The sequence below is a fragment of the Pogoniulus pusillus genome, chromosome 15 (assembly GCF_015220805.1).
Source record: "Pogoniulus pusillus isolate bPogPus1 chromosome 15, bPogPus1.pri, whole genome shotgun sequence".
NCBI classification, from domain to species: Eukaryota; Metazoa; Chordata; class Aves; order Piciformes; family Lybiidae; genus Pogoniulus; species Pogoniulus pusillus.
Window position 1 is genome coordinate 23,866,960 of NC_087278.1, and position 15,158 is coordinate 23,882,117.

The 15,158-nt window shown below is 40.9% G+C and overlaps 1 protein-coding gene across 1 annotated transcript in view; it reads right to left on the reverse strand.

Annotated features, from left to right (window-relative positions):
- Positions 1-862: 862 nt before the first annotated feature.
- Positions 863-15,158, reverse strand: part of RESF1 (retroelement silencing factor 1) — a 32,392-nt gene continuing 18,096 nt past the window's right edge. Inside the window, exons 3-6 of the mRNA XM_064155784.1 lie at positions 14,070-14,154; positions 5,101-10,449; positions 3,938-4,012; positions 863-2,126 (exon numbers count right to left, since the gene is read on the reverse strand). Of these exons, the coding sequence (XP_064011854.1) occupies positions 1,984-2,126; positions 3,938-4,012; positions 5,101-10,411 (5,529 nt within the window). The 5' untranslated portion in view covers positions 10,412-10,449; positions 14,070-14,154 and the 3' untranslated portion in view covers positions 863-1,983. The remainder of the gene's footprint in view (positions 2,127-3,937; positions 4,013-5,100; positions 10,450-14,069; positions 14,155-15,158) is intronic.

Consider the following 15,158-nt stretch of genomic DNA (forward strand, 5'->3'; position numbering starts at 1 on the left):
GGGGCAGTTGGGAGCCCCTCCTGGGGACTCAGGTTTCTGGGAGGGCTGTTGTGTTTCTGTATTACCTTTTACCTTGTCTATTTCTGTCTGTAACTGCATATACTGTAAGTATCTGCTTGTATATTGTGCTAAGCTGTAAATATAAGCTTCATTCAATTTCTACAGTCAGGTGAGTCTAGCCTGGGTGATTTCCAAAGTGTGAGGGGGTGGAGAACACCGAAACCATCACAAAAGGGAATGAGAAAAATCTCCCAAACAAGTTGGAAAGGACCTAGAAAAATCACGTCCAAGTCCCCTGCCAAAGCAGGATCACCTACAATAGTCCATACAGGAATGCATCCAGGTGGGTTTTGCCAGTCTGCAGAGCATTTTCCACAACCTCACTGGGCAGCCTGTTCCAGTGCTCCATACACATGACCAAAGTGAAGGACGTTTTTTCCCCGAGAAGCTGGTTTTTAATTCAGCATAGAAACCAAGCTAGGAAATTATAGTCATGCACTACTGAATAATTATATCCTAGATGCCTACAGGAACGTAGTAGCACCAAAGACTTTTTAAGTATGCACAACAAGCAATTCCCAACTCGAAGTGAGAGATGGGAAGGGCAAGAAAAAACAGAAGATGCTGAAAAGCAAAAAAATATTGAAACAGTCTCTGAAGTCTAAGTACATGGTGTTCAGAATTCATCAGGAAAACCTTGGACTGAAGTCCAATTCTCACTTGCAACTGTGAAACCTTTTAAGAAAGACCTTTTGGAACTTTATAATGCTGTTTGTTTCATCTACAGGAATACCTTCAATGCCTATTTAACTGTTTCATTTAACTAGCAGCAATAAATACAACTTTATACCTTCAAACTATATCAAGAGACAAGGCATAGCCTTCAGAAGTTTATTTCTAGTATAAAAACCATTCCATGAAATATCTACATTTTGTACTTTCAGTATAAAGGTTTAAACAGGTATAATCAAGTATGAACTTTGTGAAGGAAAAAAAAAATTACTCGTTTCAAAATTCCAAACAATAATGAAAAGGCACTTGAATGGAAGATATTCAGCAACAAAGAGAACTCTTACACCACAGTGAACACAGAGGCAAATATTATCTAACACTTTATAAACAGAAGATACTAATTACAGCCTAGTTAAAAAGCAAGAAACATAATCTGGACACGAGCTAGTTCAAACTCTTTGAACTTCAACAATCACACCTTTCTAGTGTGAAGAAAGCAAAGAGAGAGGAAAACTAAAGAACTCTTCAGTCAACTATCAGTTTACAGCATTATGTTCAGATTAAAAACTCACAAGTTCCACGAAAAGCAATGTAAGGAAATTGGGTAGTAGGAGAAATACTTCATGGTATCCACTGATTTGTGTGTCTAATCCCAAGATTTTTATGTTTTCACTACCCCTTTTCTTAAAAAAAAAAGAAGTTTCTACAAAAATAGAAAACCTTTTAAGAAACACAACAAGGAGATCAGCATAAAGGTGTAATGCTTGGGAATCTACTGCAATTCCTTTCCAGTAGGAAAGTTTTTCCACTGCCAGCAATGGAAAGTATCACGAATCGAAATGTTTCATAATCAGAAAACAAACCACAACTATGACAGTTTAAAGGAGTTTGAGGTCATTGTGGTCAAGATTCAGCTAACTCCCGTATCATAAAACCGAAATAACAAAACAACAACAACAACAAAAAACAACCAAACAAGCAAAACCAAAAAAGCCACAAAAATTCCAATATAGCAAAAAGAAACAGTAACTGAACAATGCCATTTTCAGCATCAAAGCATGGTTTTGCGAAAACACAGAACACAATCTCAATCGTTCACAGATACGAGAGGGGAACAATGCCAACACCCAAACAAAAATTACATACATCTATTTACAATAATTCAGAAATATGAAGGAAGAAGAAAAGCATTTTAGTGCTGGCATTTTTTCCCCAGTGATACTGAGTGAAACCTATGATATAGGAGTGCTATCAAGGCTTTTGAGTCTTTTTTTCCAGATACATTTTCCGGTAGGTCTGAAACACCTCTTTTGAGTCTTTCACTGGAATGTGAAGGGCCTCACCATCTCCATCCAGAAGCTTTATAGCTGTATCAAGTGGAATACAGTCCTCATCTGTAAGACAGACAGAAAAGCAGGTTAAAGCAAAAGCTCAAGAGTCTTCAAGTAACTCTGCTCCTTATGTGTGCTTATGTGGTACTAAAGGCCAGCCACTGCCAAAAAGGATGCCACAAACATCCTTCCTAACCTCAAATTTAATCTTCAGTGTATCTTTAAGCACTACATGGTTATTAGGGTATCTTTGTATGAGATTACAGCAAAAGAGGTTCCACCTCAACACAAGGGGGAACTTCTTTACTATAAGGTGTCGCATACTGCTGCTGAAGTTGAGGAAATGGACTTAAGGACTCCAATATGGATTGTAAATGTAAGCCATTTAATACACAAATCAGAAGGCTTTTTATACTGACACAAGATGACATGTCGATTTCTAATTGGTCCATGTTACACATTTTTGTGGTTTAAACATAATCATTAGTAGATATAAAAAGTATTTTTATGAGCAGTACATGTTCTCATATATCAGACTCTACATTTCCAGATGTCCAAGTCCTTTGTTCTAAGGTATGTCCGTGACTGATTTACTACTTTGTTCTTTTGCACAGCTGCACGACAAGGACACAGCATCCTCGGGCTGACCGATGATCTTACTTGCTGTGTTCAAGTCGTTTATATATCGATTGCAAAGCAACAGCTCCTACAAAAGTACCCACAATAAGGGTCACAGAGCACTGGAACAGGCTCCTCAGGGAGGTCGTGGAGTGTCCTTCTCTGGAGCCTTTCAAGGCCTGTCTGGATGTGCTCCTCTGTGATCTGTGTTAGATAGTATTGTCCTGCTCCAGCAGGGGGGTTGGACTCAATGATCTCTTTGGGTCCCTTCCAACCCCTAACATCCTATGATCCCATTATCTCCCTAAAGAATATTAGGAAGTGTGTGAATGGAACCATGATTGTGGGAAACAGAGAAGGAACAAGAGCAAGGGCTGAAAGAATGGCAGATACCAATGCCAAGGACACATTCAACAGCGATAAAAGATGTCAATGTTGCAAAATGTCTTGCTTGCATGAAGACTACAACACAGATAGTTTGTCAGCGAATTTTCACTCTGCTAAGAGGAGGACAACAATAATGTTACAGTCTGCTGAATGCATCATTTTGTGTTCTGTTAGACCAAAGGGGAAAGGCTGTAACTAGAAAGAAACCTAAAGCCAAGAGACAGCAAGAAGCAATCCCACTCAAGATTTACAAAGGATGGAACAACCAAATCTTGAGGTAGAAGATGCCACTGCCACAACTGTTGACTCCTAAGAGGTACAAAGAGGCCATCCAAAAAATAATTTGCCAATCAAGAGAACTAAGGAAGTATGTAACAGCAGCACCAGTTTTCCTCTGTGTGTCACTCGTGTAATCCTGTCCAGATGACTGCCACAGCCACTTCCAGTACGTGTGAGCATGAGTGAATGTGCAGGCAGTGCCAACTTAAGATGAAAGCCATAATACAGTGTTTTTTAAATCACTTTCTGTTTGCACAGTCTCACACTACATCTTCTGTAACTTCCTACATTTTAAGGTAGGCAAGAGACAGCTTGGTCTTTACCTACAGTTTAAAACTAATTGAACCAGTGGTACTTTTGACTCAACGACACACACATGCAGAAAATTCCAGTCTCCATAATATACTCTTATGGCAATAAAAATCTCCACAAGCCTTTGAAACCTCTATGTCTACTCTAGAGCATACCTTTTAGCAGCAAAGCTACTAAAGAATAAGTTGAAATATTTTATTAGTCTTTGCTACTGTAAAAGGGACACTTAAAACCAAGCAAAGAGTATTTCATTCATACTACATCAAAAGTCATTTCACCTGTAAAGATTCCTTCCAGCTTTTTTTGCTTCACTGCATCACATTTTAACCAATCTTCTTTTTTACTCTTGACACCTAAAAAGAAAATGTTCACGTTTGAGATTTCTGTATCACAAGTTTTGGTGTCTATTCAGCATTAAGTTTAAACATAAACTAGCACATGCTAAAGGAAATTTCTTTCAGATGTGGAAACTACTGCAAGGGCCGGTACATAGAGTTTAAGATTTGGTTTAATTTACAATCAAATATAGCTCTGACACAAATATGCTTCAAAAAGTACCATGTAAAATGTTGAAAGATTGAGGACAGGTTAGAAGAGGAAGTTAAAAAACGGCAGCTTAAAGCAAAGATGGCAAACGTTACAGAAACTGTGTGCAGGTCCAAGCTCTTAATGCTGAAAAAGATCTCTCTGCACTGTCTATCCACTCAGATCTATACAGAACCAGGTGAATACTGAATACAAATCAGATTACCTTTGCCATCTACGACAAGGGAATCTGCTTTTCTGCAAACAAGCCAAGCAACCGCCTACAAGTAAATCAGTCTTCTTCTAAAGTTACTTGGAACTGCAGTGCTCTAAATTACTCTAACCATACTAGCTAAAGCCTAAAGGGAGAAATAACAAAACAGAGGCTCAGGGGTGACCTCATTGCTGTCTACAACTACCTAAAGGGACGCTGTAGCCAGGTGGGGGTTGGTCTCTTCTCCCAGGCAACCACTAATAGAACAAAGGGACACAGTCTCTAGTCGTGCTGGGGGAAGTACAGGCTGGATGTCAGGAGGAAGTTCTTCACAGACAGAGTGATTGGCATTGGAATGGGCTGCCCAGGGAGGTGGTGGAAGTCACCGTCCCTGCAGGTGTTCAAGAAAAGCCTGGATGAGGCACTTAGTGCCACGGTCTAGTTGACTGGCTAGGGCTGGGTGCTAGGTTGGACTGGATGATCTTGGAGGTCTCTTCCAACCTGGCTGATTCTATGAAAATGTCCCATGCTCTTTCTCAGCTTGGTACACAGCTACAGCCTTGTCAGGAAGTTAGCCAAGCTACTTTAAACTTCAGCTTCTAGCATCTCAAGTTTTCACTGTTTTTGTGTAACACAATTTTTCAGGGGAGTACATTTGTAAATGGATGTACTTACAATTTAGTAATCAAGATAGCATCATACCTGCCACAACAGTTTTCTCTCTTTCCACGGAATTATTTGCAGCTGAGATTTCTTCATCAGCAGCTGGATTTCTGAACAGTATCTCTGGACACAGCTTGAATTCTAGCACATCCAGTCTGTGTGCTTTAACTTCTGAGACAGAAGTGTCTCGTTTTGCCTCTGTGTTGTTCTTGGATGCTCTGGGCTTTGCATGCCGGACATGTCTGACAGGTGATGTCTCTAGTTTTGTCAGATATATGCGTTCCTGGGATGTGCGTTTAAATGCAACTCTGTTCAGGTACTGTATTTTTGGTTCCTTTTGAACATGCAATTTTAATCTGTTGTTTCTTCTATTTAAGTATAGCAGGTTTTTATCAGGAAACATTTTCTCAGAGCAGTTGTCTTGGTTTTGAATATCAAGACATTTGTCTTTGCTAGAGAAGTAGCTTTTAGAGACGGTAGAAGATTGAGGCCCTTTTTTATGCAGTTTAAGCAGAGAGCGATCTGCTAATGAACTCTTCCTTTTGCAGCCTTTTTCTCTGTTCAGCTTTTTAGCTTTGTCAGTATTTATCATGCAAGGGTGTGAAAAATGCTTGGAATTTTTTGCTTCCAGATGTTTCAGTCTTGCTTCTTCCACCTTTATTTTCTTAGGGTCTCTCTTGCCAATCACATTTCCGTTCCTCTTCCGTTTGTATGACTGTTCTTGTGAAGGATGAACTTTCACAGATTTATGATGCAAATATTTGGGGTTCCTTGACTTAAAGTCTACAGTGCTACAATTTGGGAAGTTTATAGCATCAGTACCATAACTATTAGAGTTTTTATGGTTTACCTCTGTTAAGTTGGCATTACTTCTGATGTTAATTTCTACATCTTGATCAAGTATCTCCTTTTGCTTCCTACAGTCTTGTCCTTCACCTGAGTACTTTTCACAAGTGTTAATTTTTTGTCCTTGATCAACTTCAGCATGCTTAATTTCAACAGTTTCTGACTTCGTACATTCATGGATGTCTGGCTCGGATTTCATGGCCAAATCTGGTTTGGTTTCATCTTTTGCAAACAACTCTGGTTTGAAAACTTCCTCTTCCTTTTTGTCAGAACAAAGTTCTTTGTCTAACAATGGATTTCCTCCACTGATCTGTAGTTCTTCCTTCAAGTTGCTGCTTTTAGATTCATCAGCATCCTGGTTTTCAGAGGAATTAGGTGGCCCAATTCTTTCCTGTTGTGTTACATGCTCTTTGCATTCATTACTCGCCTTTAGCTCAGCATTTTCACACATTACAGAGGTACATTTAGAAATATCTTCTTCATTTGTGCTAATGCTGTTTGGGACCCTTTCAGAAACGTGAAGTTTTTCAACTGCACATTCGTTTTTCACTAGATCATCAGATTTACTGTCGTTCAACTGGCTCTCTGTACAGCTAGTATGTTCAGCTTTTGAAAGCTGATCATCATTTTTTTCTGAATCGGATATTCCAAGTTTACAGGGGTCCTGTGGTATTTTACATGGTACAGATAAACTCACTGAAGAATGATCCTTTTCCTCTTTTATGGGGTTGGGAGTTTTTGGTGTTTTTTTTTCACTCTCACACAGACTCTGACCAGGATGAACACTGCCTTCAGCGTTTTCCTCCTCAGCTGACACCTTTTCTGACTGTTGACTTGCTGTTCTCCTGCTGTCATCAGAGGAACACCGGTTGTGTTCAGGAAACAGTTCTTGTATCTGATCAGAGCTTAACACTTTGATTTTGATCTCATCTACTGGGTCCTTCAAAGGAGTATTTTTATCACAAGTTTGAGTCTCCTTCTGAGGTTGAGTCTCTACCCAGCCAGTCACAGAATTGTTCCGTACTGGTTCTTTTGGTCGCAAATTAGCACTTTCAATGCCATATGGAAACCAATGCATCAGTTCAGACAACTGATTGTTTAGACATTTTAGAGGTTCTGCATCACAAAAGATTACCTCTTTTTCTGTGCTATTTTTACTGGGCATGTCACTTTGTTTACTGAGCACATCGTTTTGTTTACTAATATCTCTTGGAACAGTTGACAAGTCTGTTTCAGCAGTCACACTGATTGATGAATCTGGTGAATTTTGAGCCGACTGCTGGTTCACACTAGCAGGAATTTCCAGGTCATTTTCAGGATGCTTGATAGATAAATTGGGTAATATTTTCTCTTCTGTGGCAGAAACCTTTTCAGTAAGACTACCACTGTTTTCTTTCTCCAAGTGACTGATTGTGGTACCATTCCAATTCGTACGTGCTTTACTAGTGCAGCTTGATGATTCTCCCAGCATCTTTTGCAACAAGGTCTCTCTTTGGGGAGTGTTATTACTCAGCTTATTTTTATACAAGTCCAGCCGTTGTTTCTTTTGCCTTGGTTCAGATGCATTTTCTTCTGATGAGCTACCATTTAATGCCTGTGTCTCAGAATCTGACCTGAAGATACTTGCTATTTGTGGATTATAAAACCTATCACCTTCAACAAGAGAACACACACTAGAAATACAAAGCATCTGTTCTGCATTCACAACTGTGGATGTATCTTCTGTCTCTAACAAAGCTTGTTTGTCTTTATTGCCTCTTACACCTTCTTGAAAGATTTGACTAGAAAAATTTGGGCCAAATTCAGGAAGAGAAGGCTTGTTTTGTAATCCCTGCTGCAGATTTTCACTGGTATCTTGTGCAGGTTGACTACGTTTCTTTCGGTTTTCATCACGTGAATCATTTGCGCTCACGCTGTTTTTCTGCAACGTGTTTCCATCAGCTAACTTGGTCTGCTGCAGATCTGAGTCCTCTTTCTCTACTAGAACACAATCACTAGGTGACAAGTCAACAATTTCTACTGTTTCTTTATCAGCATTTACCACACTTACATCATTTTCCCCCTCTTCTTGCAAGCTACATGTGCTCTCCAAGTCAATTACTGGATAGGTTTTAGCTGCAGATGTTGGGCATTTGTCCGCCTGCTCGCTCCACGTTCTCTTTTTAGCAAGTACTAAAGGAGAGACAACTGCAACCTGAAGTTCAATACTTTTTATCAAATTACAACCCAATGTATCGAGTTTTTGTCCTGCAGAAGCAGCTGCTACAGGCAAAACTGCTTCATCTGTATTTCTATTAACCAAACCAACATTTTGTTCTCTATTTTTTGTGTTTTGGTTATAAAGTGAAACCCGATTTGCTGCGGGGCTTTCGTTTGATTGGCTTTTTTGGACCTTTGCAGCTTCTGAAGGACCCTTTTTCCACAAGCCCAGGCATACAGTTACCTCTTCCACACTATGACTGTTCTGTTTAAAAGATGTATTTTCAGTAAGCGTCTTTTTTTTCTGAGCTACATTACTCTGAAATTCAGCTTCACCAGAACCGGTTGTTTCTGATACAGGACCGTTTGTGTGAACCACAAATGCCTGCTCACCTTTCAAACTTCCTGTGTTTTTCTTGTTAGTGTCCTTTAGTAAGTTTCCATCTGAAGCAGATGTGTCTACAAGTGTTTTTTCATTACACAAGAGATTGGTCAGTATTTTATCAGCGGTAGCACCAGCTGTCTTCTCTTTCAATATATTCGTGCTGCTCAGTACAAACTGAAGAAAGGATGAGTTCTCAGGGTATGATGGCACATTCTTTGACGCAGTTTTAATAGAGCTACTCACTTGACTAAAAGATGAAGCATTATTCAAGGATGTCACAGTTTCAGAGGAGGCCACGGCATCTGCACCCCTTTGTGCTGAGACAGGAGTGCTCTCAGGATTCTTTAATGGAGCAGGGCGTTTGCTCTGAGAGGGAACAGGAGCAGCGGTTGATGAAAGGCTTCCCTGCTCCCCCCAATGGTTACTTTGAGTCACCTCTAATCTTCTGTTGTCAACAGTGACTACGTTTTTGTCCCTTCTTTCTTCAGATAAAGAATTACTTTTTGGACTACCTATCCTCACTGTTTCAGATGAAGCTAGTACATTTTGGTTGGGTGCACACAGATGATGAGAGACAGTATCTTGGTAACTTGGAGGAGCGGGGAGAGTACCTTCATCATATTCTGAAGCTGCTAAGAGTCTTCTTCTAAAATGATCCATCTTTTCAAGCAGGAAGCTTCTTTTTTTCATAGCAAGCAGCTTTTGAGATTCCCAAGCTAGTCTGTCTCCTGCATTTGTTCTGCCTTCTACTCCCGCTGAAGAAATTTGAGAATTAACAGACTCGGTCTTCAAACTTTCTTGACCTGAAGCAGGATCACTCAGTTGCTTTGAAGCAGCCACTGAAGAAAGAGTTTCCATTTTGTTTAGAATACTATACAGTTCTTTGTAAATGTCAGGAGATGGCACTGACATTTCACTAAGAGGATGACTTGCAGTCACACTTCCACTTGATTTACAGACAGTCCCAACTGATTGACCGACTCCTCCAGACAGTTGTTTCTGAAATTGTTGCTGAACACTATTAAAACCAGACACATTTTTTTGATCTGATGAGTACCTCTGTTGGCTAAAAGTGTATCTACTAGGCACACTTTGAACTGCATGTGATACCTCTATTGAAGACTGTGCTGCAGCTCTGGAATCACAGTTGGCAGGCAACAGAGATGGTGCCGAACATCCACTAGGAGCTTCTGATCCCACTGGGCTTGGCTGATATTGTGCCCGCTGTACATTTGCTTCAGTATTTTGATTCAGTGAGTGTAAAACTTGAAACTGAGCATTAGGATGATATGTCTGGTTTTGGACAAGTTGCCCAGACATACCAAGAGATGCAGAAGTACTCTGGGAATGAATGGTACTTTGATATAATGATGTAGTTCTCATTGAATTAGGCTGTGGTATTTGCGGCCACCCAGCGTAACCATTGGTGGTAGCATACTGAGGATCTTGATGTACGCTCCTCACGTTACTTCCAGTGCTGCTTTGAGAAGACAACGGAGGTAAATTTCTATGAGAATACATGTAGGCATTAGATGCTGGCCAAGAAGTCTGAGTTATCTCTGCTTGCAAATGTGATGTCCATTTGGGAGGTTTTGGAGCTATTGGTACATAGGACTGTCGAGGTCGATCGGCTGAGTGCTTTGAGATAAAAACATCATAATCATTACCAGATACAGATGTTCCTGGTAAGGCCTGATCTGAAGTTTTGAATCCTCCAACATTTACAAGACTGAAGGCAGTATTGCTAGTTGGCACATACATCGTTTGGTTATTCCCAGGATAAGTGCATGCATTAGCAGAGGAATAGGAATTTCTCTCAGGAAAAGTATGTGCATTAGAAAGCAAATGAGAGTAACATCCATCTTGACTTTGGGGGTTCTTCGCAACAGCATTCTGGAGTGGTCTTACATTCCAGTCCATCTTTTCTATTTTTTTTTTTTCAGTCAAATCCCAAAATTCTAAAAGAAAATTTAAAAATAATCAGACCTTATTTTTTTGATTTAAACTTATTTTCCTTTCCAGTAAGTTACTCAGAATGCATTATGAACAGCACCATTGAACTTAAAATTGCTAGGTGGAAGAGCACACCATTGACACATCCTGTGGACACCTACTCTGTCAACATTAAGTTGCATGAACTGTTTTCCCAGAATGCATATAAGGTATAAAAGGACAAATCAGCAACTAACAATTCTGCTGACTATCTGATGAATAATAAAATTCTCATGTTATTCTGCTAATTCTTTTATCATTCAATTTTTAAGATTGCTATGTTTACCTACTCATCCAAAAACAACAGAAAAGCCCTAATGTATTTCTATAAAATGATAAAATAGCTAACAGTTGAGAGCTAAGCATGAGAAGCAACCAGAGAATATACACCAAGCTGGGGGCAGATGTGACTGGGCTGGAGGGCAGAAGGGCTCTGCAGCGGGACCTTGACCGCCTGGAGAGACGGGCAGAGTCCAAGGGGATGGCATTCAATAGCTCCAAGTGCAGGGTGCTGCACTTTGGCCACAACAACCCCATGCAGAGATACAAACTGGGGTCAGAATGGCTGGAGAGCAGCCAAACAGAAAAGGACATGGGGGTGCTGGTTGATACCCGCCTGAACATGAGCCAGCAGTGTGCCCAGGTGGCCAAGAGAGCCAGTGGCATCCTGGCCTGCATCAGGAACAGTGTGGTCAGCAGGAGCAGGGAGGTCATTCTGCCCCTGGACTCTGCACTGGTTAGACCACACCTTGAGTATTGTATTCAGTTCTGAGCCCCCCGGTTTAGAAAGGACATTTTGATGCTTGAGCGTGTCCAGAGAAGGGTGACGAGGTTGGTGAGAGGCCTTGAGCACAAGCCCTACAAGGAGAGGCTGAGGGAGCTGGGATTGTTTAGCCTGGAGAAGAGGAGGCTCAGGGGTGACCTCATTGCTGTCTACAACTACCTGAGGGGTGGTTGTGGCCAGGGGGAGGTTGCTCGAGGTTAGGAGAAAGTTCTTGACTGAGAGAGTCATTGGATACTGGAATGGGCTGCCCAGGGAGGTGGTTGAGTCACTGTCCCTGGAGCTGTTCAAGGCAAGACTGGACATGGCACTTGGTGCCATGGTCTAGCCTTGAGCTCTGTGGTAAAGGGTTGGACTTGATGATCTATGAGGTCTCTTCCAACCTTGATGATACTGTGATAAGGTCACTTTTCAGATTGATATGAGGAAATAGGAGATAGCATAGCATATTGTAACAGATACTGAGAACATAGAAACAGAACAGGTAGTCATATAATCACATAGAGAAAAATGACTAACAGGATTTACAAGGAACAGTGTAAGCCATTCCAGTGTTATCTAAATAAACAAGATATTCCAGTGTTATCTAAGAGGAGAGGCCATAAAGAAGAAGAACTAAGTGACATCCATCATCAACCCATCAATAAGCCTCCTTGATGAGGAGAGGCAGATGACCACAAAGGGCATAAATTAGCTCAGACCAATAAGGATACTGCAAACCTGCAAGGTCAACAAGTTCCAGGCAAGAGGTGAAAAGTATATCATGAGGCAGACTCATGGCCTTCCTCCTAGAGACTACCGCCTGCATCTAGAGGACCCCTGCCCACAATTCCTGGAGGGAACTACGCAGGCACAGAGGACTGATAAGCTAATTAGCATACAAAGCAGGAGTAGGGGGGTTAAAGTTGTGAATATGTATGGTCTCGTTGTATAAATGTGGGAGGGCTTGCTGCTTCGGGCATGCACATCTGTGGTGGAAAGATCCCTCGTGCATCTGTGCGCAATAAACATACCTACTTTATAACTTGTGAGTTATAGAGTCATTTCCGTATGTCATGACAAGATTCTATTTCATCTATACCTTCAAATACTACAAAAGAAAAGAGAAAATTAATTTGGGTTCAGTAAAGGTATCTTGTAGTATTGTGAGCACTTGTTTTATTTTACATGTCCTTTAGTCTTCTTTGACGTCGTGGGCAGTTACTAACATCAAGAAACACAAGTCTGACTGTAGTTAGTGGCACACACAGCTACAAGCAAGCCACTCCTAATTATTTTTGGTAAGTGTTTATGTCCAGCAGAAGACATGAAGCATGGAGACAGCATCATCACCTCTGCTACTGCATTACGTGCCGCTCCAAGAGGTGATAAAGTCACAAATGAGAGATGTTGAGATACCAGAACGTGTTCAGAGAAGGGCAATAAAGCTAGTGAGAGGCCTAGACCACAGACCTGTGAGAAGAGGCTGAGGGAACTGGGGGTGTTTAGCCTGAAGAAGAGAAGGCTCAGGGGTGACCTCATTACTGTCTACAACTACCTGAATGGAGGCTGTAGCTAGGTGGGGTTGGTCTCTTCTCCCAGGCAAGCAGCAACAGAACAAGGGGACACAGTCTCAAGACATGCCAGAGGAGGTCTAGGCTGGATGTTAGGAGGAAGTTGTTGGCAGAGAGAGTGATTGGCATTGGAATGGGCTGCCCAGGGAGGTGATGGAGTCATTGTCCTGGAGATATTCAAGAAAAGCCTGGATGAGGCGCTCAGTGCCATGGTCTAGTTGATTGGCTAGGGCTGGGTACTAGGTTGGACTGAATGATCTTGGAGGTCTCTTCCAACCTGGTTGATTCTATTCTATTCTAAATCTCTACTATTTCATGTGTTACATTCCTGAATTTACACTAATTACCAACAAGCCCAACTAAGTAAGCTTATTAGCTCTGAATGACCTCTGCAAAGTTGTTACAGACAACATCTTCAAAGCCAAACACTGTTTCAGTCTTCAAAAAAGGAAAACAACAAAACCTAAATATGACATTCTACAACCATAAGCGTTGTCTGCATTGCAGGAAGCTCCTCTTAGCATGGTCAAACTCACCTAAAATAGAACAAACACCTTGCTTTGTGCAGAGTATTAGACAATTTCACAACGAAGTGCTCCAAATCTGTTGAGGAATGGCTAAGGGATAAATGGACACAGAGATTATATGAAGCTGATGGGACAGCAGAATGAGGAGACTGCAACATGCTGACATGACAAGTGCCCAAGGACACTGCCCTTAAGCGAAGTGGCAAACAAGGAAAGAGGATGTGTATCCTGTTTTTGAAGGAAGCCAGCAGCCTGGGCTGCAGGAAGTGCCATGTGAGTGTGACCGTTAGAGCTACAACCAATGTAACTGCTGACAATGGAATACATCAACTGCTTGCTATAAAAGTAGGCTACTGCCCAATAAAGTTGTCACCTGCTTATAATCCATATTGGATGGGGTGTCCATTTCTTTCCTTCTCCCACACAAATCATTTCTCCTAGATCACTCCAAGCTTCCAATTTCTTTTTCAATAGGCTTTTTTAGATTTTAAGACACCTGATTTCAAACTGAGCTATTATGAACATCACTCAGATCTAGTCTATAAAAGCCACGAAGTTGTAAGTTTTCCAGATGCTTTTATCAAGATGTAAAAAAAAACAGTTCTACAATCTCCTCTTTTACTTTTTCTGATCTTAAAGGACACCACTAACAAAAGAAAACAGGAAACAGAGTCACATATGACATTTGTGAAAACCATCAACAACAGCACTAAGGCAATACTTACAGTGATGGTGAAATCTTAGATGAGAAACGAGTGTTTTGCATCCAAGCTGAAGATTTCAGACTGCTAGTATTACACTGGGCACCTCCTGAAAAATAATCAGGGAATGAAACAATCACATCCTTAAATTAGATAACTGCTGGAGAAATTCAACATTTATACATTTCAGAAACAAGACTGACGTGTAAATAAGGCCTGCCAACTAGTAGTTATTGTAAAAGCCTTGCTAAACCAAAGAGAAACTTTGACTGTATGCAACACATAACTTTACCAAAAGAAAAACCCAACTTTTGTCACAATAACAAGCATAACAATGAGAAGTACAACTGTAGTTCATCATCATTATTACCTGGATTAAGAGAAGTAAGTTTGCAACTGTGATCACAACCTTAAATACAACAAAACATTCTATATTAAAAAGTGTTAATTTGCAGGGAGCACTTACCTCGGGAATAAGATTTCAGAAGTTCAGTATAAGCACAAGACTCCAAAAGACAAAGGGAAGACTGCTCCTCACAAATGCCTACTTCATTCCTTCACCTGCTGCTTTCTCAACCTGCTCACAAGCCTCAAAATTCATCAGCAACTACTACAGAGGCAGCTGTCATTTTTTCATTGACAGTGCATCTAGAAAGGGGATGCAGACTAACCTTCACTGAACACAGAAGTAACAGCACAGCTCTTCAAAGAATCTACAATGCAACCAGAATTGCTGACATACTAGGCATTCTTAGGTATGTATCTGACCTCACTGCTCTCTACAACTACCTGAAAGGAGGCTGGAGTGAGGTGAGTGTTGCCCTGTTCTCTCTAGTGTCAAGTGACTGAAGGAGAAGAAATGGCTTTAGTTTGCACCAAGGGAGGTTTACACTGGTAACAGGAAAATATGTCTTTACTGAAAGAGCGAGCAGGGTGGTGGCAAAGTCACTGTCCCTGAAGATGTTCAAGAAATACATAGAAATGGCACTTTGGGACAAGGTTTAATGGCCACAATGATGTTAGATCAATGGTTGAAGTTAATGGTCTTTAAGATCTTTTCCAAACAAAACAACACTCTGATTCTGTAATCATGGGCTAAGGCCAGCAGCAGAG